Source organism: Salvelinus namaycush, chromosome 17 (genome assembly GCF_016432855.1).
Source record: "Salvelinus namaycush isolate Seneca chromosome 17, SaNama_1.0, whole genome shotgun sequence".
Classification (NCBI taxonomy): Eukaryota; Metazoa; Chordata; class Actinopteri; order Salmoniformes; family Salmonidae; genus Salvelinus; species Salvelinus namaycush.
Window position 1 is genome coordinate 23,078,573 of NC_052323.1, and position 26,106 is coordinate 23,104,678.

The 26,106-nt window shown below is 44.6% G+C and overlaps 1 protein-coding gene across 1 annotated transcript in view; it reads left to right on the forward strand.

Annotated features, from left to right (window-relative positions):
• The first annotated feature begins 346 nt into the window (after positions 1-346).
• Positions 347-26,106, forward strand: part of LOC120062156 (protocadherin Fat 1-like) — a 47,064-nt gene continuing 21,304 nt past the window's right edge. The window contains exons 1-19 of the mRNA XM_039011962.1: positions 347-3,629; positions 4,045-4,163; positions 4,299-4,394; positions 4,491-4,590; positions 7,563-7,624; positions 7,767-7,927; positions 7,979-8,147; positions 10,657-10,867; positions 11,659-11,798; positions 15,622-15,897; positions 16,793-17,003; positions 17,173-21,228; positions 21,360-21,556; positions 22,298-22,451; positions 22,585-22,818; positions 24,666-25,052; positions 25,177-25,391; positions 25,579-25,716; positions 25,902-26,045. Of these exons, the coding sequence (XP_038867890.1) occupies positions 347-3,629; positions 4,045-4,163; positions 4,299-4,394; positions 4,491-4,590; positions 7,563-7,624; positions 7,767-7,927; positions 7,979-8,147; positions 10,657-10,867; positions 11,659-11,798; positions 15,622-15,897; positions 16,793-17,003; positions 17,173-21,228; positions 21,360-21,556; positions 22,298-22,451; positions 22,585-22,818; positions 24,666-25,052; positions 25,177-25,391; positions 25,579-25,716; positions 25,902-26,045 (10,353 nt within the window). The remainder of the gene's footprint in view (positions 3,630-4,044; positions 4,164-4,298; positions 4,395-4,490; positions 4,591-7,562; positions 7,625-7,766; positions 7,928-7,978; positions 8,148-10,656; positions 10,868-11,658; positions 11,799-15,621; positions 15,898-16,792; positions 17,004-17,172; positions 21,229-21,359; positions 21,557-22,297; positions 22,452-22,584; positions 22,819-24,665; positions 25,053-25,176; positions 25,392-25,578; positions 25,717-25,901; positions 26,046-26,106) is intronic.

Sequence of the window (26,106 nt, forward strand, 5' to 3'; positions counted from 1 at the left end):
ACAATAATTTACAGTAGGCTATTTATAGTCTTCCTCTCAAATGATTGCAAGTGTAGCTTGCAACAGGACAATTATAGTTTACTTGTTTTATGCCTGTTAGAGTGCCTGCGTGTGAGAGTGCTCTATTATCCTACATTTTGACATTTTTGCCATTTAGCAGACGGATCTTACGCAGAGCGATTTACAGTCGGCCGTGGGATTTATTTAAGATACTCTTGAAATGTTTAATTGGATTTTGGGATTTGGTTTAAGTTGGCAGCATACCTAAGCATAGTAGTTCTCAAAACATACATCCAACTGCAATTTATTCACACTTGAGTCATTATTTTTTATTTTTTCAGGAACTATGTTGATATACGATGCCAACATGGGAAAGCTCTTCACAGCAATTGTTATGCAGATCTTATGGAGTTGCTCAGGACTACCTGGACAGCAGACATCACCATTTCAATTTACACAAACAGTATACAATACCACTATATATGAAAACTCAGCTGCTAAAAGCTATGTAGAATGCCCAATTAAAATGGGAATATACATCACAGACCCATCCTGGGACATTCAATACAAAATAGAATCTGGAGATGGAGAGGTTTTATTCAAGGCTGAAGAATATGTACTGGGAGACTTCAGTTTCCTGCGAATTAGGACCAAAGGAGGCAGCTCTGCTATACTCAACAGGGAAGTGAAGGAGCTCTACTCACTGAGAGTCAAAGCACTAAAATGGAGCACCAACGCTGTCGCTCAAACAAGAGTTCAAGTGCGAGTTCTGGACACCAATGATCTCCGGCCTCTTTTCTCACCAACCTCCTACACTGTTTCCGTGCCTGAAAACGCTGCCATCAGAACTAGCATCGTGAGAGTCACCGCCACCGATGCCGACGTCGGCTCAAATGCAGAGTACTATTTCAGCTTGGGAGGAGAACACACCGATATGTTTGCCATTCATCCCACCAGTGGGGTGATTACTCTCATGGCCAGGCTGGATTACGCTGAGCGGAGGCTGTTTGAGATGGATGTCTTGGCTGTAGATCGGGGCATGAAACTCTATGGGAGCAGTGGCTTCAGCAGCACAGCCAAGCTGACGGTCAGGGTACTGCAGGCCAATGAGCACGCTCCCGTCCTCACAGCTGTTCTCTTAGCTCCATCAGCTACAGACACTGACCCTACATATGCTCTAGTAACTGTGGAAGACAATGATCAAGGGCTTAATGGTGAGATAGCATCACTGAGTATAGTCGCTGGGGACCCACTCCAGCAGTTTAGGGCAGTGAAAACGAGTCCTGGTGGAAAAGAATACAGGGTCAAAGCCATTAAGGATGTGGACTGGGATAGTTGTCAGTTTGGATGCAATCTTACACTACAGGCCGAGGATAAAGGTAGCCCACCACAGTTCTCCTCCGCTGAAGTCATTAGAGTGAGATCCCCACGTGTTGATGTAAGGGCTCCTACATTTGAAAAAAACATTTACAGAGTCAACCTGACAGAATTTGCCCCGCCCAACACTTCTGTTGTAATGGTGAGAGCTATGCCAAATCACCCCATGTTGAAATACTCCATCAAATACCCCAAGATCCAACAGATCACTCATCCTTTCACTATTAATTCAAACACAGGCTTGATAACAACAACTGCAGGTATCCAAGCCGACCGTGCCAGCAAGTATGACTTTGAGGTGATTATTAATAACCAAGAACAAGCATCAACCAGGGTGGTCATCAACGTGATTGATGTGAATAATAACGCACCAGTTTTTCAGCAACTGTCCTACAAAGGCAATGTCAATGAAAATGTACCAGTGGGGACCAGCATCCTCACGGTCAGTGCCAGCGACATGGATGAAGGAGAGAATGGTTACGTTACTTACACCATCGCCAATGTAAACCCACCACAGCCTTTTACCATAGATTACTTCACAGGTGTCATCAGCACTGCCAGGGAATTGGACTATGAAAAGATGCCAAGGGTTTACAACCTCCGAGTCAGAGCTTCAGATTGGGGCTCTCCTTTCCGTCGTGAAGTGGAGACTCCAATTTCTATTACACTCAACAACCTTAATGACAATGAGCCCTTATTTGAGAAGGTTGACTGTGAAGTGAGCTTACCAAGATACTACAGGGTGGGTGAGCAGATAGTCGCGGTGTCTGCTATCGATGCAGATGACATGGAAGGGGTTCAGCATGTAGTCATAGATGGTAACAGCCTTGGTCTTTTTGACTTGACACCAGACACTGGGCTGTTATCACTCAAGTTGCCCTTAAATGACGGCGAGGCTGCAAGGTTGTCCTTCCACTCCTTACAAATTAGTGCCAACGATGGGGAGACATCAAGTAAGCCAATGTTTGTGAACATCACAGTCCTGTCTGGTTCAGGAGCCGTCTTCGAAAAGTGTGTGGATACAGGAGTGGTTGGGCGTATGGCTGAGAAGCTGCTTCTTGGCACCATGCCCCACTCTCAAAGGGAAGATCATTTTGAGGACATTCATTCAATCAATAATTATTCTCCTCACTTTGTGGACTCTACTCCTAAGGTCATTGAGGTTAAAGAGGACCTACAAGTTGGGATGAGCATAGCTCATCTAAGTGCCATAGACGCAGACAGTGGCTTCAGTGGAACATTGATGTTTGTGATATCTGGAGGAGATGTTGAGAGTCGTTTCATGATTGAAATGGACACTGGTTGGCTAAAGATTATGGAGCCGTTAGACAGAGAAATAACGGATCAATATACTCTCAACATCACTGTGTATGATCTGGGAATACCACAGCGGTCAGCGTCACATGTCTTACAGATCAATGTCCTGGATTCAAATGACAACAGCCCAAACTTCCTCCAGAATAGCTACTCTGTATCGATAAGGGAGGATACAGACGTAGGAACAGCTGTCATTCAGGTTGATGCCACAGATAAAGATTCAGGGGCCAACAGAATCATCAGGTATTCATTGATGGCTGAGTCCGATCACTTTGTCATAGATGACCAGACGGGAGTGGTGAAGGTTAAAAGTCCATTGGACCGGGAGCTACACCCAACTATTATCCTAAAAGTTGTGGCCTGTGATCAGGCAGTTGATGAACCTCAGATGATTTCTACAGTATCTCTGAAGATAGTGTTAGAGGATGTCAATGACAACCCTCCTAGGTTTTTCCCCCTCCACCAGCGCGTGAAGGTGCGGGAGGACCTCCCGCTAGCGGCGGTGGTGATCTGGCTACAGGCCCATGACCCTGACCAAGGTCAGTCTGGACAGGTCCGTTTCAGCCTGCTGGACAATGGAGATGGAGACTTTGATGTTGATAAAACAAACGGTGCTGTTCGTATATTAAGGACCCTGGACTTTGAGAGGAGACAGGTGTATAACCTGACAGCCAGAGCCAAGGATAAAGGGAAACCTGAGTCGTTGTCCTGCACATGTTTTATTGAAGTCTACGTAGTAGATGTGGATGAGAATCTGCACCAGCCTCGGTTTGCCTCTTTTGTGGATAAGGGAAGTGTGAGAGAAGATGCTCCTATTGGCACAAATATAATGACAGTTACAGCACAAGACAATGACCACGGTAGAGATGGAGAAATACGCTATTCTATAAGGGACGGATCAGGCCTCGGAGTATTCACCATAGATGAAGAGAGTGGTAAGAGATTTCTTCTTTTTATAATGATTTTCCCACAAAAATGATAACCTTTAACCCTAACCCTGCTATAGCATTGAAATGTACTATATATTGCATGTTGTAACCAGGTGGATTGCAAAATGGTCTTCATATATTTTCTTGTTTGGCCAAAACATTTGTCCCTTTAGGCCAACACAACCCTTTATCACTGAGGTATTTAAAACCTGGTTATTCTTGAACGTACTTTGCATTTTCAATTATGTTTTTGTCTTATATCTGGACTTTCAGCCTGTAATGTTTGCTATGTAAAGTAGAGAGCACAGAGCTGGGATCTCGAGCCATGTGAGAGACCAGAGTTCCGTGATGCCTTGCTCAGTGGAAGCTCAGCCCAAACTGTGACTGACATGAAACATGCTTCTTCTCTTTCTCCTCACAGGTGTCATACAGACACAGGAGCTTTTAGACCATGAGACCACCAATCGTTACTGGCTGACTATCTATGGCACCGACCTAGCTGTGGTGCCTCAGTCGTCCTTTATGGAGGTCTACATTGAGGTTAGTTTATTGTTGGATTGTTATTTTTTGTCCATGTCCCTCTTTTTATTTATCTTAATGCACATGTAGCACTTTGCGATTGTTTTTCAATGACATCTGTGTTCCAAATCAAATGTATGATTATTTATTATTCAGGTTGAAGATGTCAACGACAACGCACCACAGACCTCCGAGCCAGTTTATTACCCTGAGGTCATGGAGAATTCCCCCAAGGATGTATCTGTTTTCCAGGTCCATACTTCTAGACGTACTTTTAAAGAAGCACTTTTATAAACTTCCACTGTCCTCCGAGAGTTGCTGAGTGTTCTCTCCCCTTCTGTTATCCAGGTGGAGGCGGTGGACCCTGACTCTGGAAACAGTGACCAGTTCTACTATAAGATAACCAGCGGGAACCCACAGGGATTCTTCAGCATCGACCACCAGACAGGTGCAATCCTAAACACTATTCATGCATTTTTACAGTGGTTCTTCTTTTAAAAGTTGCGGCGTACTACAGCACAGATAGCGGAGTGCCGCAGAATTCTGTGCCTCAGAGTTCACGTTATTTAAGTGTCAGCCATTGTTGCCAGAATGACGCAATTTACCACAATCTGCCACCATCTACCACAAACGGTCGTGGCATAAGCTCAAAACTTTTAAAGGAAGATCCTCACTATGCTTTGTATTGTTACACACTGAACTTTGTGTGGGACTGTCCTATTGCGTCATCATGTTTAACTGATTTTAGAAAAGTGTTGTACTTTTTGTAATACTGTAAACCATTTGATGTCATAACAAGCACAACATCCCTGAAAAGTTTTGCACAGTACGCTAATTTAAACATGAACATTTTCAGTTTGCATAGACATCACACTCAGTACGAACTCTTCTCATGGAAGCGCTCCTGTTATGCAAAGTTTTATGGCAGCACTCCCTGTAAAGTAAATCTAACATTGCTAGTCCAGTGTAGAGATAGTGTTGCTGCCTGTCCAGCATATATCTCTGTGTTTCATGTCAGTGTCATCTGGGTGAGCCTGGTCCCATATCTGTATGTGCTTGTTTAGCCAAGTCCTTGTAATGTCATGAAACAGTCAGAGGACTTGGCTAATGCAAATACAGATCTGGGATCAGGCTAGAGCTTGATGGCCACACCATGTCATTTAGTTTATTTCTAACACTAGACTGTTTTCTGTTGTGTCCATGAGAAAGCCTCTGTGCACCCAGCCAACAGGGTTTACTGACCATGAAAAAGCCTGTGTGCACCCAGCCAATAGGGTTTACTGACTATGAGAAAGCCCTTGTGCACCCAGCCAACAGGGTTTACTGACCATGAAAAAGCCTGTGTGCACCCAGCCAATAGGGTTTACTGACTATGAGAAAGCCCTTGTGCACCCAGCCAACAGGGTTTACTGACCATGAAAAAGCCCTTGTGCACCCAGCCAACAGGGTTTACTGACCATGAAAAAGCCCTTGTGCACCCAGCCAACAGGGTTTACTGACCATGAAAAAGCCTGTGTGCACCCAGCCAATAGGGTTTACTGACTATGAGAAAGCCCTTGTGCACCCAGCCAACAGGGTTTACTGACCATGAAAAAGCCTGTGTGCACCCAGCCAATAGGGTTTACTGACTATGAGAAAGCCCTTGTGCACCCAGCCAACAGGGTTTACTGACCATGAAAAAGCCCTTGTGCACCCAGCCAACAGGGTTTACTGACCATGAAAAAGCCCTTGTGCACCCAGCCAACAGGGTTTACTGACCATGAAAAAGCCTGTGTGCACCCAGCCAATAGGGTTTACTGACTATTTGAAAGCCCTTGTGCACCCAGCCAACAGGGTTTACTGACCATGAAAAAGCCTGTGTGCACCCAGCCAATAGGGTTTACTGACTATGAGAAAGCCCTTGTGCACCCAGCCAACAGGGTTTACTGACCATGAAAAAGCCCTTGTGCACCCAGCCAACAGGGTTTACTGACCATGAAAAAGCCCTTGTGCACCCAGCCAACAGGGTTTACTGACCATGAAAAAGCCCTTGTGCACCCAGCCAATAGGGTTTACTGACCATGAAAAAGCCCTTGTGCACCCAGCCAATAGGGTTTACTGACCATGAGAAAGCCCTTGTGTACCCAGCCAACAGGGTTTACTGACCATGAAAAAGCCCTTGTGCACCCAGCCAACAGGTTTTACTGACCATGAAAAAGCCCTTGTGCACCCAGCCAACAGGGTTTACTGATCATGAAAAAGCCCTTGTGCACCCAGCCAACAGGGTTTACTGACCATGAAAAAGCCCTTGTGCACCCAGCCAATAGGGTTTACTGACTATGAGAAAGCCCTTGTGCATCCAGCCAGCAGGGTTTACTGTCCATGAGAAAGCCCTTTCACTGTAAATCAACCAACTTCATACCGCTGCACACACTTCCAGTGTCTGCATCGCCAATGTCACCCTATTCCCTATATCGTGCACTTACTTTTGGCCAGAGCTCTGATCAAAAGGAGTGCACTATGTAGGTAATAGGGTGCCATTTGGGACAGGGACTATATCAGGTTTTAGCTACCAATTCTCTGAAGAGAACAATGTCGGCGTTTTTACAAAAAAAGACCCTGTGGAGAACAGATCCAGCCAAGTAGGAAATGGATTCCTTCTCTAACAACTTCCAGACATTGCTACTGTAGTCTGTAGACCTATAACAGGTTACCTATCCTTAGCTACAGTATTAGAATATATTTTCCCTCTGATACAGTAAATCTTGGCTTGTTTCTTTATACTATAACTGTTGAGAAGAATAAGTTACTTCCATTATGTCATTCTTTAGTTACTTCATTGTTAATTCAAGTAGCAATCAAGAACCTTCCCAGCCCTATGTTGTGGTGGACTTTCCCCCTGCATAACTAACATAATGCTATGCTATCAACAGGCTTGGCTTACAATATATATTTTTTTCCACTGCTAATCATACATAGCACACAAAACAGCCATTGTTTATGTGGTTTCAATGGGCAAGTGGACTCCACATTTAACCTAACAAGCATCCCGTTAAGTCTTGGGAAAAAATAGTTTTCCTTTCCTCAGAATATGGCACAAACTTGTTGTAATGGAAGTGGTTAATTTCTTTGGGCTTATGTGCATGAATTTGTGTATAAAACCTGTGTTTATGGCCCAGTGTTTAAGGACCATATATAAAGTAGAACATGTCTGAAGGTCTATTCCAGCTCCTCAGAGCTGGGTGGAGCTACATGTACTGGGTACAAGACAGAAACATTCTACAGTATGCCTCTGAAACATACCCATGTTAATTTGCCTTTGAATAACATTAACCCACATTATCAGTGATGCAAATGGGAGTTTTGCAAGAACACAGGAGTATCTTACATGTAGATCCTGACTGTATTAATACAGTCTGTGTTTGATGTCTGACCTGACAGGTTTGGTGACAACCACTTCCAGAAAACTGGACAGAGAGCAGCAAGAGGAACATACACTGGAGGTGAACCATCTTTTATACGTAGGGTCATCCTATTGGACGTTCTGGAAATCAATATCCAATTAATCAAAATATGAATATCTAACAAACTGTAAAAGTGACACCTAATGCTTGCTTGACCCTTCCCCTCCTTCCTCACTCCCAGATCACAGTAACAGACAAGGGCGTCCCAGCCAGGTCCACAGCTGTCCGGGTGGTGGTGAGGGTGCAGGATGAGAACGACAACACCCCACAGTTCCTGGAGAAGATCTATAAGGTCCAGCTCCCAGAGAGGGACAGGGACAGGTCAGAGAGGGACAGGGACAGGTCAGATGGAGACAGGGAGAGACCAACAGAGAGGAGGGGGGTTGCTAAGAGAGAGCCCATCTACAGAGTGATCGCCTCTGACAGAGACACGGGCCCCAACGCTGAGGTGTCCTACAGCATCGAGGGGGGAGACGAGCAGGGGAGGTTCTTCATCGAACCCCAAACTGGCCATGTGTTCTCCAGAGAGGCTGTCTCGGCAGGACAGCATGCCATCCTTACAGTAAGTCTGTACAGCTTGTTGCAGTAGCTACTGTGGTATTACATCTGTTTAGCAATGAAATGTATTCAGTTATCTATCATATCTATATATCCATTCAGCACCAGCCTGCAGCTTCAAACTTTGTGTTTAAATATGAACTAGTTAAAGACATGCAATATGTCTGCTCAACATGTGTATTAAGTCTGCTCAGCATGCTACTGATGTATAACATGTGTATTAAGTCTGCCAACATGCTACTGATGTATAACGTGTATTAAGTCTGCTCAACATGCTACTGATGTATAACGTGTATTAAGTCTGCTCAACATGCTACTGATGTATAACGTGTGTTAAGTCTGCCAAGATGCTACTGATGTACAGTATAACATGTATTAAGTCTGCTCAGCATGCTACTGATGAATAACATGTGTACTAAGTCTGCTCAACATGCTACTGATGAATAACATGTGTACTAAGTCTGCTCAACATGCTACTGATGAATAACATGTGTACTAAGTCTGCTCAACATGCTACTGATGTATAACATGTGTACTAAGTCTGCTCACCATGCTACTGATGTATAACATGTGTATTAAGTCTGCTCAACATGCTTCTGATGTACTGTATAACGTGTATTAAGTCTGCTCAGCATGCTACTGATGTATAACATGTGTATTAAGTCTGCTCAACATGCTACTGATGTACAGTATAACGTGTATTAAGTCTGCTCAACATGCTACTGATGTATAACATGTGTACTAAGTCTGCTCACCATGCTACTGATGTATAACATGTGTATTAAGTCTGCTCAACATGCTTCTGATGTACTGTATAACGTGTATTAAGTCTGCTCAGCATGCTACTGATGTATAACATGTGTATTCAGTCTGCTCAGCATGCTACTGATGTATAACATGTGTATTAAGTCTGCTCAACATGCTACTGATGTATAACGTGTATTAAGTCTGCCAACATGCTACTGATGTATAACATGTGTATTAAGTCTGCCAACATGCTACTGATGTATAATGTGTATTAAAGTCTGCCAACATGCTACTGATGTACAGTATAATGTGTATTAAGTCTGCTCAGCATGCTACTGATATATAACATGTGTACTAAGTCTGCTCACCATGCTACTGATGAATAACATGTGTACTAAGTCTGCTCAACATGCTACTGATATATAACATGTGTACTAAGTCTGCTCACCATGCTACTGATGTATAACATGTGTATTAAGTCTGCTCAACATGCTTCTGATGTACTGTATAACGTGTATTAAGTCTGCTCACCATGCTACTGATGTATAACATGTGTATTAAGTCTGCTCAACATGCTTCTGATGTACAGTATAACATGTATTAAGTCTGCTCAGCATGCTACTGATGTATAACATGTGTATTAAGTCTGCTCAACATGCTTCTGATGTACTGTATAACGTGTATTAAGTCTGCTCAGCATGCTACTGATGTATAACGTGTATTAAGTCTGCCAACATGCTACTGATGTATAACATGTGTATTAAGTCTGCCAACATGCTACTGATGTATAATGTGTATTAAAGTCTGCCAACATGCTACTGATGTACAGTATAACGTGTATTCAGTCTGCTCAGCATGCTACTTATGAATAACATGTGTATTAAGTCTGCCAACATGCTACTGATGTATAACATGTGTATTCAGTCTGCCAACATGCTACTGATGTATAACATGTGTATTCAGTCTGCTCAGCATGCTACTGATGAATAACATGTGTATTAAGTCTGCTCAGCATGCTACTGATGTATAACATGTGTATTAAGTCTGCCAACATGCTACTGATGTATAACGTGTATTAAGTCTGCCAACATGCTACTGATGTACAGTATAACATGTATTAAGTCTGCTCAGCATGCTACTGATGAATAACATGTGTATTAAGTCTGCTCAACATGCTACTGATGTATAACATGTGTATTACGTCTGCTCACCATGCTACTGATGTATAACATGTGTATTAAGTCTGCTCACCATGCTACTGATGTATAACATGTGTATTAAGTCTGCCAACATGCTACTGATGTATAACGTGTATTAAGTCTGCCAACATGCTACTGATGTACAGTATAACATGTATTAAGTCTGCTCAGCATGCTACTGATGAATAACATGTGTATTAAGTCTGCTCAACATGCTACTGATGTATAACATGTGTATTACGTCTGCTCACCATGCTACTGATGTATAACATGTGTATTAAGTCTGCTCACCATGCTACTGATGTATAACATGTGTATTAAGTCTGCTCAACATGCTACTGATGTATAACATGTGTATTAAGTCTGCTCACCATGCTACTGATGTATAACATGTGTATTAAGTCTGCTCACCATGCTACTGATGTATAACATGTGTATTAATTCTGCTCAACGTGCTACTGATGTATAACGTGTATTAAGTCCATTTAGCACAAGGCAGCACCTTAAGTATTTCTGTTAATAACCCAGTTATTATCCCTTGCTCTCCCATGTTGTGCCGTTGCCCAGATTAAAGTGGTGGACAACGGGAGACCCCAAAGGTCCTCTACCTGTCGGCTGCACATTGAGTGGATCGTGAGGCCTGAGCCCTCCTCTGAGCCCTTGGTGTTTGAAGAGACCTCCCTCGTCTTCTCTGTCATGGAGACTGACCCAGTGGCTCACATGGTGGGGGTCATCTCCACCCAACCCATAGACGCACCTGTCTGGTTCCAAATTACAGGTAACCAGTAACACACATTTGTTTTTCCAGACTCACCTGTCTGCATCGAAATTACAGGAACCCAGCACATTAATCCTTTCCCTGGCAGAAAATGTGTGAATGTGGGTTACTATTGTTATCACCATTATTCTGTAAAAACTTGAGCTGCTATGTTGAAGTCTTTAGGCTAAATTTCACAGCCCCTGTCAGAAATAAGGCTTGCTAGATAACAACCCCTGTTAAACGTAAGGCTTGCTAGGTAACAACCCCTGTTAGACGTCGTTCACTTTTCTTTCTCTTTACCTCTTCTCCTGCACTAATTAACTGTCCTACAACTGACAACTTGATCTCTCTTCTGTTCTGCTCCTCCGTTCCAACTCTTTCTCTCACCCTCTGCGGATTTCTCTTTAATTGGCAAGGAGACATGCACGCTAAAGAAGTGTTTCACATCGCTCAAATGGCTTGCGACTTGACGTGTACTACAGAAGGTATCTGCTGCAGAGATTACCCAGATCTTGTTATCTACCTCCTGTTCTTTGTTAGGCTTTGTGATGCTTTCTCAGAATGCCCAACTTGTACAGATTTCATAGAAAAATGTAACATCGTTGATTAAATCAAATTGTGTATGTCTATTTTTGACATTTTTCCACTCTTGTGGTGTTGTTATCAAATAGAATAAGATTAAATAGGATTATATGGGTTTACTCTTAAGCATAGAAGACAATGCATCCAAAAAAAGCTCTATGTCTCCTGTTGAGAGAAAGGGAAACGTTAATTTAATCCACTGTCACTTCTCATTACGCTGATAACAGGTGGCAACGCTGACAGCCGCTTCGATGTAGGCAAGGGCAGTGGAACCGTCATTTTAGCCAAACCCCTCCATGCAGAACCAAAATCAAATTACAGCCTGACAGTGGAGGCAACAGATGGAAACAGATACATCAGCACCCAGGTAATTCACGACACTGAAAAACACAGGACTGAATAGATTTTTTTCCAGATAACTCCTGCCATATGGGTGCCATGCTAGCATCCAGGGAATGCCGTTGTCTTGTCACACTGCCGAATGACAAATGAGTTGGCTGTTGGATTTTTATGTACATCTTCCAACGTATTTTAAATGATTCAGAGATATTGTAAAGCAGGGGTTGGCAACAGGCCCGTAAAGGGATTATTTAGGGGAAATGTTTTTAGTAAAATATTTATTTAGAAAAAAAGTATTCCAATGAATAAATAAAGAGAGGTGATCGTGTTTAATGTAATTAAGGTATGAAATGATTATTTTCAAATAAAAACTATTTTTGGGCTTAGTTGTGGTCAATTTGCAGTGTACAAATTATTATAATTATGTTGCGTCCCCCCGACCATCTGCCCACGGCTGAGTCTATACAAAAATACACTGCTCAAAAAAATAAAGGGAACACTAAAATAACACATCCTAGATCTGAATGAATGAAATATTCTTATTAAATACTTTTTTCTTTACATAGTTGAATGTGCTGACAACAAAATCACACAAAAATTATCAATGGAAATCAAATTTATCAACCCATGGAGGTCTGGATTTGGAGTCACACTCAAAATTAAAGTGGAAAACCACACTACAGGCTGATCCAACTTTGATGTAATGTCCTTAAAACAAGTCAAAATGAGGCTCAGTAGTGTGCGTGGCCTCCACGTGCCTGTATGACCTCCCTACAACGCCTGGGCATGCTCCTGATGAGGTGGCGGATGGTCTCCTGAGGGATCTCCTCCCAGACCTGGACTAAAGCATCCGCCAACTCCTGGACAGTCTGTGGTGCAACGTGGCGTTGGTGGATGGAGCGAGACATGATGTCCCAGATGTGCTCAATTGGATTCAGGTCTGGGGAACTGGCGGGCCAGTCCATAGCATCAATGCCTTCCTCTTGCAGGAACTGCTGACACACTCCAGCCACATGAGGTCTAGCATTGTCTTGCATTAGGAGGAACCCAGGGCCAACCGCACCAGCATATGGTCTCACAAGGGGTCTGAGGATCTCATCTCGGTACCTAATGGCAGTCAGGCTACCTCTGGCGAGCACATGGCCCCCCAAAGAAATGCCACCCCACACCATGACTGACCCACCGCCAAACCGGTCATGCTGGAGGATGTTGCAGGCAGCAGAACGTTCTCCACGGCGTCTCCAGACTCTGTCACGTCTGTCACGTCTGTCACGTGCTCAGTGTGAACCTGCTTTCATCTGTGAAGAGCACAGGGCACCAGTGGCGAATTTGCCAATCTTGGTGTTCTCTGGCAAATGCCAAACGTCCTGCACGGTGTCCCCACCTGTGGACGTCGGGCCCTCATACCACCCTCATGGAGTCTGTTTCTGACCGTTTGAGCAGACACATGCACAGTTGTGGCCTGCTGGAGGTCATTTTGCAGGGCTCTGGCAGTGCTCCTCCTGCTCCTCCTTGCACAAAGGCGGAGGTAGCGGTCCTGCTGCTGGGTTGTTGCCCTCCTACGGCCTCCTCCACGTCTCCTAATGTACTGGCCTGTCTCCTGGTAGCGCCTCCATGCTCTGGACACTACGCTGACAGACACAGCAAACCTTCTTGCCACAGCTCGCATTGATGTGCCATCCTGGATGAGCTGCACTACCTGAGCCACTTGTGTGGGTTGTAGACTCCGTCTCATGCTACCACTAGAGTGAAAGCACCGCCAGCATTCAAAAGTGACCAAAACATCAGCCAGGAAGCATAGGAACTGAGAAGTGGTCTGTGGTCACCCCTGCAGAACCACTCCTTTATTGGGGGTGTCTTGCTAATTGCCTATAATTTCCACCTGTTGTCTATTCCATTTGCACAACAGCATGTGAAATTTATTGTCAATCAGTGTTGCTTCCTAAGTGGACAGTTTTGATTTCACAGAAGTGTGATTGACTTGGAGTTACATTGTGTTGTTTAAGTGTTCCCTTTATTTTTTTGAGCAGTGTATAAACGCAGCAGGCAACAATTTCAAATATTTTACTGAGTTATCAGTCAATTCAAATAAATTCATTAGGTCCTAATCTATGGATTTCACTTGACTAGGCAGGGGTGCAGCCATTGGTAGGCCTGGGAGGGCATAGGCCCACCTACTTGGGTCCGGGTGCCTGGTCTCAGACGATCCCGCAGGTGAAGCCGGATGTGGAGGTCCTGGGCTGGCGTGGTTCCGTGTGGTTGTGAGGCCGGGTGTACATACTGCCAAATTCTCTAAAATTACATTGGGAGGCGGCTTATGGTAGAGAAATTAACATTACATTCTCTGGCAACAGCTCTGGTGGACATTCCTGCATTCAGCATGCCAATTGCACGCTCCTTCAAACCTTGAGTCATTGATGGCATTGTGTTGTGTGACAAAACTGAACATTTTAGAGTGGCCTTTTATTGTCCCCAGCGTAAGGTGCACCTGTATAATGATCATGCTGTTTAATCAGCTTCTTGATATGCCACACCTGTCAGGTGGATGGATTATCTTGGCAAAGGAGAAATTCTCACAAACAGGGATGTAAACAAATTTGTGCGCAAAATGTTAGAGAAATAAGCTTTTTGTGCATAGGAACATTTCTGGGATCTTTTATTTCAGCTAATGAAACATGGGACCAACACTACATGTTGCGTTTATATTTTTGTTCAGGATAGTTGTAAAATGTTAAATGCAATACATCGGTGATGACTGACATTAGGGAATCAAAAAGAAGAAGCACTAGCTATAATGTTGTGGGCCTTAGGCTGCGACCTTGTAAGACATTTCATATACTGCACACATTACCTTGAGACCAAGGCAATTTTATCTAGGTATAGTTTGTGTTGAGTGATCTGCACCAAATACATATACCTCCTTGTTCCTATAGCCACAACATCCTCAGGCCGTCCATGTGTGCTTGTTGTTGGTGGAGGATTTGTAGGTGTGTGTGCACATAAATGGCATGCATCACCATGACCAACTGCCTGGGGTGAAGCGATTGGTTAGACAGGGAATGACATTCACTGTTTTGTTATGGTTCAGTTTCAGTCTCAGTTTCAGTGTCTCTGGTTCCAGAGAAATTCCACCATGAAATGATAATCATGAGCTGTATACTAAATCGAACCCTATTCCTTATATAGTAGTGCACTACATTAGGGATAGGCTGTCATCTGGGACGCACCCATGGCCTTCATATGGTTTTAAAGGTCCAGGTTTAGAGAATTGTTTACCCAAGCTGTTTTATTGCCATCTAGACATCTGCCGAACACCCAATCATTTTCTTCATTTGTTTGTTTGTAGCAACTTTTTCTCTAAAAAGCACATTTATTTATGGCAATTTCTACCTCAGTATAACACTACCATATGTTCCTGCACATAATGCTGTTGAGTCACATCTCTTTCCCCTCTTATGTGGGTTTATGAAGTATGGAACTAATGTTGAAAATAGCTACAGTACCAAAATATTGGACATTCAAACAGGATCTTAGAAGTGAACACTTTTAGTGCTGATTCCACTCAGGAAACAAGGGAAGACTATGTTAAATATAAAAGTGTAATGCATGACAGCAATGAAGATGTCCGCACTTAAAGCTTACAGTTAAGTTCATTTGCAAGATATTGGAAATCGGTGCAACAAATACTTACACAGCAATGCATGACAGCAATTAATATGCAATGCATACTGTTATTTTCATTTGCATACTGTTGTAACTAAATGCATTTTGAAACAAACAGCCTCTTTTCAATTTGCAGTATGTTGGAAATTGGTGCAACAAATACACAGCCTCTGTCTTCATTTACCTAGGTGTTCATCAAAGTGATTGACACCAACAACCACCAGCCCCAGTTCTCTCAGCCCCAGTATGAGATCAGCATCCCAGAGGACACAGCACCAGAAACAGGCATTCTGCAGCTCAGTGCCACAGACAGAGACCAGAGGACCAAGCTAACCTTCACTCTGCTGAGCAGCACTGATCTCTTCAGCCAGAGGAGGTTCAGGCTGGACCCTGGGACGGGACAGCTCTACACCACAGAACCGCTGGACCACGAGGTCATGAACAAACACACCCTCACTGTCATGGTAAGACGACATGAGGGATCTACCGCCACACCCTCACTGTCATGGTAAGACGACATGAGGGATCTACCGCCACACCCTCACTGTCATGGTAAGACGACATGAGGGATCTACCGCCACGCCCTCACTGTCATGGTAAGACAACATGAGGGATCTACCGCCACACCCTCACTGTCATGGTAAGACAACATGAGGGATCTACCGCCACACCCTCACTGTCATGGTAAGACGACATGAGGGATCTACCACCACGCCCTCACTGTCATGGTAAGACAACACTAGGTATTTAACGTGGCTGTGTACCAGATGGCACCCTATTCCCTTTATAGTGCACTACTTTTGACCATGGCCCACAAAAGTTGTGCACTATATAGGGAGGAGGGTGCTATTATTTGGAACGCACAATGAGTCATGTATCACTCATAACACGCAAATCAAGCTGATAAACAAGCCTTTCCAATCAGATCAAATCAAGATGACAAACAAGCCTTTCAAATCAGATCAAATCAAGCTGATAAACAAGCCTTTCAAATCAGATCAAATCAAGATGACAAACAAGCCTTTCAAATCAGATCAAATCAAGATGACAAACAAGCCTTTCAAATCAGATCAAATCAAGATGACAAACAAGCCTTTCAAATCAGATCAAATCAAGCTGCTAAACAAGCCTTTCAAATCAGATCAAATCAAGATGACAAACAAGCCTTTCAGATAAAATCAAGCGTATAAACAAAACTTTCAATTCAAGCGGATTAACAGGCCTTTCTTTGTCTGTGTGGATGTCTTGGTTGATGTTTTGTTTGAGAAACAGGCCTGTAGGAATAACTGGTACAGTGTAGCACCTACCCATGTGTGATATAATGTCTTATATGAGTACTGTGATCCATGTGTTTTCCAGGTGTGTGATGATTGTGTGCCTGTAAAGCGTAACCTGGTCAGAGTGATAGTTAACGTGGAGGACACCAATGATAACACCCCCTGGTTCACCAGCCCCCGGTACTCAGGCCAGGTGTTTGAGTCAGCTGCTGTGGGATCGGCTGTACTTCAAGTTACGGCTCAGGACCGAGACAGAGGAAGCAATGCAGAGATCAGCTACATCATAGAGTCAGGTACAGTACTGTTCCTACCACACTGTTGAAACCATGACTCTCTGTGTACCATGACTTTTTAGTCTTTGACTATTAATTAATAACTACAGTACACCAGACTGTAGAATAACAATCCATGCTGTTACTAATATCTTTGGTTTTTACTCTCTTTTGCTGTTTTCCCTTCAAGGGAACGAGGACAACTCGTTTGCTATCGACCTAGTCCTGGGGACCATTACAGTGGCTAAGGAGCTAGATCGTGACGACAAGAGTCAGTTTGAGCTGGCTGTAAAGGCGTCAGACAGAGGAGCGCCTCCACTGAGTGCGGTGACAACAGTACGTATAGCTGTCACTGTGCCGGATAACGCCAGGCCCAGGTTCCCTGAGGAGGAGATCTCAGCTGTTATCAGTGAGACAGCCCCTGTAGGGAGCTTAGTTACTCTGGTCTCTGCCTCCAGTCACTCTTCTGTCCTCTACCAGATCAGAGAGGGAAATGTCAACAACGCCTTTGATATCAATCCAACCTCTGGGGTTGTTGTCACTCAGAGGCTGTTGGACTATGAGAGTGTGTCTTCATATAGACTGACAGTGCAGGCCACCAACATGGCAGAGATGGTGAACTATGTTACAGTCCTTATTCACCTCAGAGATGAGAATGACAACAGTCCAGTGTTCACACAGACAGAGTTCAGAGGAGTTGTCAGTGAGTCCGCCCCTGTTAACAGTGTGGTGCTAACCAATGGAAAGTCTCCTCTGGTTATCCAAGCCACTGATGCTGACAGTGATCTGAATGGCAGGCTGGTCTACCAGATTGTAGAGCCCTATGCCCTTGAATACTTCGCCATTGACTCCAGCACCGGAGCCATTCGCACTGTCACTGGCCTGGATTATGAGCAGAGGTCAGAGTTCAACTTCACTGTGCAGGTCCATGACAGTGGAAAGCCACAACTTTTCTCTGAGATCATAGCCTATGTCACCATCCACATCACTGATGTCAATGATTGCCCCCCAACATTCAGCCAAGACGTGTTTGAGACGTCTGTCATAGTGCCAACCTACAGTGGAGTGAAGGTGATTTCTATAAACGCCACTGATCTGGATTCAGGAGCTGGTTCCAAACTACTGTTCTCTATCTCAGATGGAAACATAGGAGGTCAATTCATGATTGATCCCAAGTCAGGCGTTATTTCTGTTTTGAATCCAGCCCAGTTACGAAATGGGTACGAGTTGACAGTCAGAGTGTCTGATGGGAAGTTCACCAAGACTGCCATGGTCAAAATTAACATAAGAGAGAATCAGAACAAAGATCTGGCATTTGCCAAGGACCTGTATACTGTCTCTCTACCAGAGAACTCATCTGAGAGGAAAACTCTGGCTGTGGTGACTGCTGCGAGAAAAAGGTTAAACGAACCTCTGTTTTACACCATCCTGAACCCACAGGGGAGGTTTGAAATTGGACACACCTCTGGTGTGCTGTTTACGACTGGAGTACCTTTCGATCGAGAGGAACAGGATACATTTAAGATCGTTGTGGAGGTGACGAAGGAACACAGATCCTCAGGGGTGGCTCATGCTCTTGTGGTGGTGACCATTGAAGATGTAAATGACAATGAGCCTGTGTTCGTGGGACTCCCCTACTCAGCCCTGGTGCAGTTAGATTCAGCAGTGGGTCAGGTTGTCAGGCAGATAACCACAGTGGATAAAGACATTGGTAGGAATGCTGAGATCAAATACCAGCTGAAAGAAGACTGGGGATATTTTCAGATCAGCCCCTCAGGGGAAATCTCACTCAAAAGGACCATTCACCCAAAAGACGTTGACACTAAGTTTGCAATCAGCGTCATCGCTAAAGACAGAGGGGACCCATCTCACTCGGCAACAGTGGAGGTGGCGGTGGCAGTGGTGAGCAAAGCCGTACCTGTGTTTGAAAAATCATCCTATGACATAGTTATACCAGAGGATGTTCCATTAGACACCTCCATTGTAAAGATCCAGGCCAATGCTTCAGAGGGACCAAGGACTGTCTATAGCATATCAAAGGGAGACCCTTTAGGTCAGTTCTCCATTAGTTTCATCACTGGTGTCTTGCATGTTGTACAGCCGTTGGACTACGAGACCCACCCAGCATACAGACTTAGTATCCGAGCCTCAGACTCACTTACAGGGGCTCACTCTGAGGTTTTCCTTGACATTATCTTGGAGGACGTCAATGATAATGCTCCGACTTTCAAAGAGAGGTTATATGAGGCTAGTGTGTCTGAGTTGGCTGACATTGACTCGTCAGTGTTACAGGTGTCTGCCACAGACTCAGACTCGGGCAACAACAAAGTGCTGTTTTACCAGTTAGTGGAGGAGGGGGGTGGCTCAGATTACTTCACCATTGACCAAGACAGTGGGGTGATCATGACCTCTGGCCTGTTAGACTTTGAGGTGGGACCACAACATAGGTTGGTGGTCAGAGCTGTGGATGGGGGTGTCCCTGCCCAATCCAGTGAGGTCCCAGTCATCATCTCAGTGACAGACATCAATGACAACCCACCAGTCTTCACACAGCATCTGTATAAGGCTATGGTTAGCCAGCTGGCCCAAAGGGGTCATTTTGTAGCCTGTGTGAGGACCTCTGATGCTGACCTGTCAGACAGTGACTGCCTGGAGTACTCCCTACTCTCTGGCAATGAGGACTCCAGCTTCACCATAGACGGAAGGAGTGGAGAGATTGTCATATCGAAATACCGCAAGCTGAACAGGGAGACACTCTATAACCTCAGTGTGTCTGTGTCTGATGGGCTTTATAGTAGTGTATGTAACGTACAGGTCACAGTGGTCACTTCTAACCTCCACAGCCCCTCTTTCTCCCACACTGACTCTGTTGTAGAGCTGTTGGAGAACTCACCTGTTGGCACGTTGGTCACTCAAGTCACAGCTACCGATAAAGATCTTGGAGTGTATGGCAAGGTGACATATTACATAGTGAATGATGTCGCAAAGGACAAATTCACTATCAATGAAAATGGGGAGATTTTTACTGTGGAAAGCTTAGACAGAGAGAATGTAATCAGTAACCTAATCTCTATTAGTCTGATGGCTAAAGATGGAGGGGGAAAGCTAGGCTTCACCTCTGTCAACGTGATCCTGACTGATGTTAACGATAACGCTCCTCAGTTCAGGGCAGCAGAATACAAAGCCAATATTCCCAGGGATGTCTCTGAAGGAACTGTCATAGTCAGAGTTACTGCTGTGGACGCAGATGAAGGCAGCAATGCTGACATCACTTACATTGTACAATCTGAGGTGGGAGGTTTTGACATACATCCTCTCAATGGTGATATAATTGCCAAAAACAATTTTACAGCTTATAAAAATGACCTCTTTTCCTTTTATGTGAGTGCTAAAGACGCTGGAGATCCACCGAAAAAAACTTTGGTGCCAGTATACATCAGACTACTGCCCAAGGAGGTGACCGTGCCAAAACTAGTTGAGTTACAGAAGAGATGGTCAGTCAGTGAGGGTCTTCCTATAGGTTCTGAGATTGATGTCATCCAAGAGAGTGAGCAGCTTTTGATATACAACCTTGTTAAAGGCAGCACCCCTGAGAGCAACCAAGACCAAGTCTTCGTTGTCAACACAGACACAGGGAAGCTCAAACTAGCCAAACGTCTTGACTTTGAAACCACTAAATGGTACCTGCTGACTCTGCAGGCACAGGGCGACCTAGAGGACATTGATGTGATTACTACTGCCCAACTCCATATTCAGGTACAGGACGTCAACGATAACAGTCCACAGTTTGAATCGGACTCTTACAGATCATTTGTTGTTGAGAACCTACCTAAAGGGACCTCAGTGATTCAGGTGAAAGCTACTGATCTAGACTCAGGAGTGAACGGCCAGGTTACCTACAGTCTGGACCAGTATCAAAACTCTGTAGAGGTCCTGGGGATGTTTGCTGTGGATGGAGAGTCAGGGTGGGTCACAACCCTGAAGGAGCTGGACCGGGAGCAGCAGGATTGGTACTCAGTAGCAGTACTAGCTACAGACAGAGGGCATGACGGGAGGCTGAATACCGCTGCCACAGTGGAGGTGACGGTGGTAGATGTGAATGACAATCCTATGCGCTTCATGGCGGAGGTGTTCAGGGCCAGCGTCAGTGAGGACATCCCCGTTCCTAGCAGGGCCATAGCAGTCCTGAGGACCACCGACAGAGACTCTGAAGACCTCAACAAGCCAATCTGCTGTTTCATCACAGGTACTCTAGCTGGCTTGAGTAAACAGATTGTCTTTGAATTACAGAATGTTATAGGGATGTTTCAGTTGCTTTGGATAATTTTGCAAGATTGTTTGTTACCCTGAATGTGAAATGTATTTTGCCTTTCCCAGGAGGTGATCCACGGGCTCAGTTTGACCTGGAGCACTCTCAGGGGGAGTGGAGGGTGGTGGTGAGGAGAGCTCTGGACAGGGAGGAGAGGGACAGTTACCTCCTGAACGTCACTGCTTCCGACGGAACGTCTGTGACCACAGCCACTGTGGAGATCAGTGTCCTCGACGCAAACGACAACAGTCCTGTCTGTGAGAGGGTAAGGGTTGGGCAGTACAAAACGACAACAGTCCTGTCTGTGAGAGGGTAAGGGTTGGGCAGTACAAAACGACAACAGTCCTGTCTGTGAGAGGGTACGGTTTGGGCAGTGCAAAACGACAACAGTCCTGTCTGTGAGAGGGTACGGGTTGGGCAGTGCAAAACGACAACAGTCCTGTCTGTGAGAGGGTAAGGGTTGGGCAGTACAAAACGACAACAGTCCTGTCTGTGAGAGGGTACGGTTTGGGCAGTGCAAAACGACAACAGTCCTGTCTGTGAGAGGGTACCGGTTGGGCAGTGCAAAACGACAACAGCCCTGTCTGTGAGAGGGTACGGGTTGGGCAGTGCAAAACGACAACAGTCCTGTCTGTGAGAGGGTACGGGTTGGGCAGTGCAAAACGACAACAGTATTGTCTGTGAGAGGGTACGGGTTGGGCAGTGCAAAACGACAACAGTCCTGTCTGTGAGAGGGTAAGGGTTGGGCAGTGCAAAACGACAACAGTCCTGTCTGTGAGAGGGTAAGGGTTGGACAGTACAAAGGCACTTAGAGAACATACTGTAACAGAGTGAAAGTACTTTTAAACAAAATGACCCTACGAAGTTTCTATGTAATATGAAGTCCTATGAAGTTTCTTTATAATATGACGTTTCTATGTAATACGAAGTCCAAAAGTTTCTATTTATTTTGTTGAGTTTCTTACAGAGTTGTTTACGTCATGTAACGTCCATGACTCCTCTACAGGCTCTCTATGCCCAGACAGTCCCTGAGGACACTCCTGAAGGGAGGCTGGTCCTGCAAGTCTCTGCCATTGATGCAGACATCCAATCCAACGCTCAGATCTCATACACTCTCTCTGGAGATGGAGCTGATTACTTTAGCATTGAATCAGACACAGGTACTGTATATCAATCAAACATATAATCATCATGTTTGGTGAAAATTGTTCACCAAATGTTACTAGTAAATGTTCTAGGAGTGGAGCCTGTAGAACCTAAGACGTAGTTGTCTGTGCTGTGTGTTTTCTGAAGGCCGGCTGAGAACCCTGTTGCCGTTGGACCGTGAGGAGAGGGATGTGTACAGTCTATTGGTGCAAGCGGAGGACGGAGGACAGCGTTACTGCCAGGCTAATGTGGTGATAACAGTGGGAGATGTCAACGATAACGCTCCTGAGTTCACAGCTGACCCCTACCCTGTCACTGTCTTTGAGAACACTGAGATAAACGCGTATGTGGCACGGCTACAGGCCACTGATCTGGATGCAGGTAAGAGGCATTAACTTGCCAAAAAGTATTCATGTTATGATAAGATATATCCTGTTATTAGACAGAGCTAATGTAATAAATGTGCGGCAATATCACGATTTACGGATCAATTAGAATAGATATGCTGATGTAATGAATAAAGAGCCTTGAGAAAAGTCCTAATTCACATTCATAATAAATGGTTGGTGTGGTATACCTTTTGAAGTTAGCCTTGCAGAAGTTTCCAAAGTCATAATGAAAGTGTAAGCAAGCGCTGGTTGCTCTTTGTTGCAAGTAATCAATTATGTAGTAAGACAGAGATATGAGGTCTGTGCTTTATCCTGGTATTAACGGAAGACACACACACATAGAAACACAAATTAACACGACCCAGGCTGATCGAAATATTCAACTGGAAAAAGATTGCTTTGATGATAAACTGACAATGTTATTTAGTCTGTTATTGACAGTAGTCCTTTCCTCTTAACAGTTAACAGTCAAGCCCAAATATTCCTCGAAATCCAATTAAACACTGGCAAGCTGTGTAAATAATATTTCCTCTCCAACCAACCAAGCAACAGGAAAACGACACAAAAGAATGAAAGACTTCCTCTATATGGACTTAATGCAGTGAGTGATTGATACGGACAGTGCTTTTGTCCATTGGTCCTCAGCAATACGAGTATAAAGAGATGGTATCCACTATACATTAGGTAGTTTGCTTCAGTCAACAGCCCTAACCAGGGTGAAAACACACTCACACATGGTCAATATATATATATACAGTATATATTTTGAAACACTTGCTAGTATGAAATTACAAGTGCATCTACTTTGCTGATTACTACTTTGAGGGAAAATGTACTTACTATGACTGTGAAATGTGGTTCTCTCACCTAGCTATCTTAAGATGAATGCACTGACTTAAGTCACGCTGGATATGACACTCTGTTTATTCCCTATTTAGTTCACTACTTTTGACCAGGGCCCATAAGGGTTTGGCCAAAAGTAGAGTATTATGTAGTAGGGAGTATGCCATTTGGGACGCAGGTTCTGTTCCCAGTAGAAAGAGTTTACTGTATGAGGATGTAGTTGGGCAACAACAGTGTTGTTGTGTGGATTTACAACACATTGTAGCTGTTTGTTCCAATATACCTCTAATTGACCTCTTACTGGTGCTTTTCAGCACTTCATATTGAGAAAATATTGCTTTCCTTGGAGCCATTTTTTATTTCGCCTAGATATTTCTCCTTGGACTCCTACCTTGGACTTTCCGTATCTCCACTGGTGCCTGCTGTGATAGAGAGCCAGACAGACTTTAATCTGTGATAAGAGTTGAGTTATGCAGCATACTCCTCTCTTTCTTTGGTTGCATCATAAATGGTCCTTGGGTTTAATTTGAGTTGGGTTTAATTTGTGATGCCTGCCTGGCTGTATTCATTAGGGTCTGTTGTTGTGAGGCAGTCGTGTCGTGCCCCAGCTGGGCCTCTATCATAAACAACCCTAATGTGTACACTAATCACAGACCTAAACACAGACCTGCCCAGAGGATGTCCATGTCATCACAGACAGACTCACTCTCCCTGGCCTCAATAACGTGCATCGTTCAGGATCAGTTAATGAAATGCCTTGTCATCTGATGGCCGGAGGTCGTTGAGATCATGGAGAGATTTGGCCCCAATTCACTCAGCTGCCGTGCAGTTATCCTAACAAATGACTGTGGTCAGATATAGTATGCTGGATATGCTTGGGCTGGGCAAGCTCTGGTCAAAACGCCATTGACCTCCCATTTCATCTGGATTGTTCATGTAGGATAGAGTGGAGATGGCTGTGCGTTTATGGGTTAAACTCTCTGTCCCTCTCTCTAGGAAACAACAGCAGGATCCTGTATTCCTTTGAGGACTCAGCCGATGGCCGGTTCTCCATCCAGCAGCATTCAGGGCTGGTCCGTGTGGAGCGACCCCTGGTGAGGACCCAGGCTGGGTACACGCTGCGTGTCCGGGCCACAGACCAGGGCTCACCCAGAAGACTGTCCTCTGTCTGCTCCGTGCTGGTCTCTGTGCTCAGCGTCAACGACAGACCCCCGGCCTTCCAAAACAGGGACTATGGCGTCACGGTGTCAGAGGACGTCACCTTGGGGACCCAGGTGGTCAGGGTGTTTGCAGCTAGCGGAGACCCCAAGGCCACCGCTGACATCACCTACTCCATCGTCAATGGCAACGAGCATGGGATGTTCAGCATGGACTCACACACCGGTAGCTATACTATAAATGTGAACTTTATTGTTTATGACATAAAATGAGGATTGCCATTGAAAAGGCTGTCCTAGTCATGTGAGTTTAGTGTCCCTTTACTGAGCGTATGTATGTGTGTCTACAGGTGACATATTTGTGACCAAGGCTCTGGATTATGAAGCGTCCCATGAGCACTATTTGACAGTACAGGCCTCGGACAAAGGCAGGACGAGCCAAGGTGACATTGCCACGGTAACCATCTACTTGACAGATGTCAATGACAACTCTCCTGTCTTCAGCCAGGAGGTGTACTCTGCTGTGATCAGTGAAGATACCGACATGGGCCTGACCATGTTGACGGTGAGTGTCCAGTGGTATGAAGACTCCAATCACTATAAATGAAACATTTTCAAGCTTTGATTTGTACTCAAATGCTCTGTAGAAAGAAAGGGAAATCCTGCAGTGTCATTTTACTAGAAAACGTCTGATGCACTATTGTTACTATTGTTAACATGTCCATTCATGCACTCTGTTCTTTGTTGTTAAGGTGATGGCTGATGACATCGATGGTCCCTCCAACAATCACATCCACTTTTCAATCGTCAAGGGCAACCAAGCCGGGCCCTTCACCATAGACACGGTCAGCGGTGAGGTGAAGGTTGTTTGCCCCTTAGACCGAGAAAAGGTAGCGAACTAACTTTCCACATTCTTCCCATGTTCCTCTCATTCAACAGAGCAAAATTAACACTCCAATTGTCACAGTTTGAAGCAGACAAGTATTGGCAATGTTACAAGCCTCAATTGTTTTTAATTGCTCACAAAGTCTAGAGCTGATTTTTTCCCCCACCCCTTTACTCTGTGTTAAACTAGGTGCCTGCGTACACTCTGACGGTACTGGCATCAGACAGTGGGAGTCCATCCAGATCCAGCAGTGCCCTGGTCAACATTGACGTGTCGGATGTGAATGATAATGCGCCCGTGTTCTCTGAGGCTGACTACAGCCTTGTCATCCAGGTAAGACAGACAGGTCAGAGGTAGACATGCCACAGAGATGAGATAGAGATTAAATCCAACA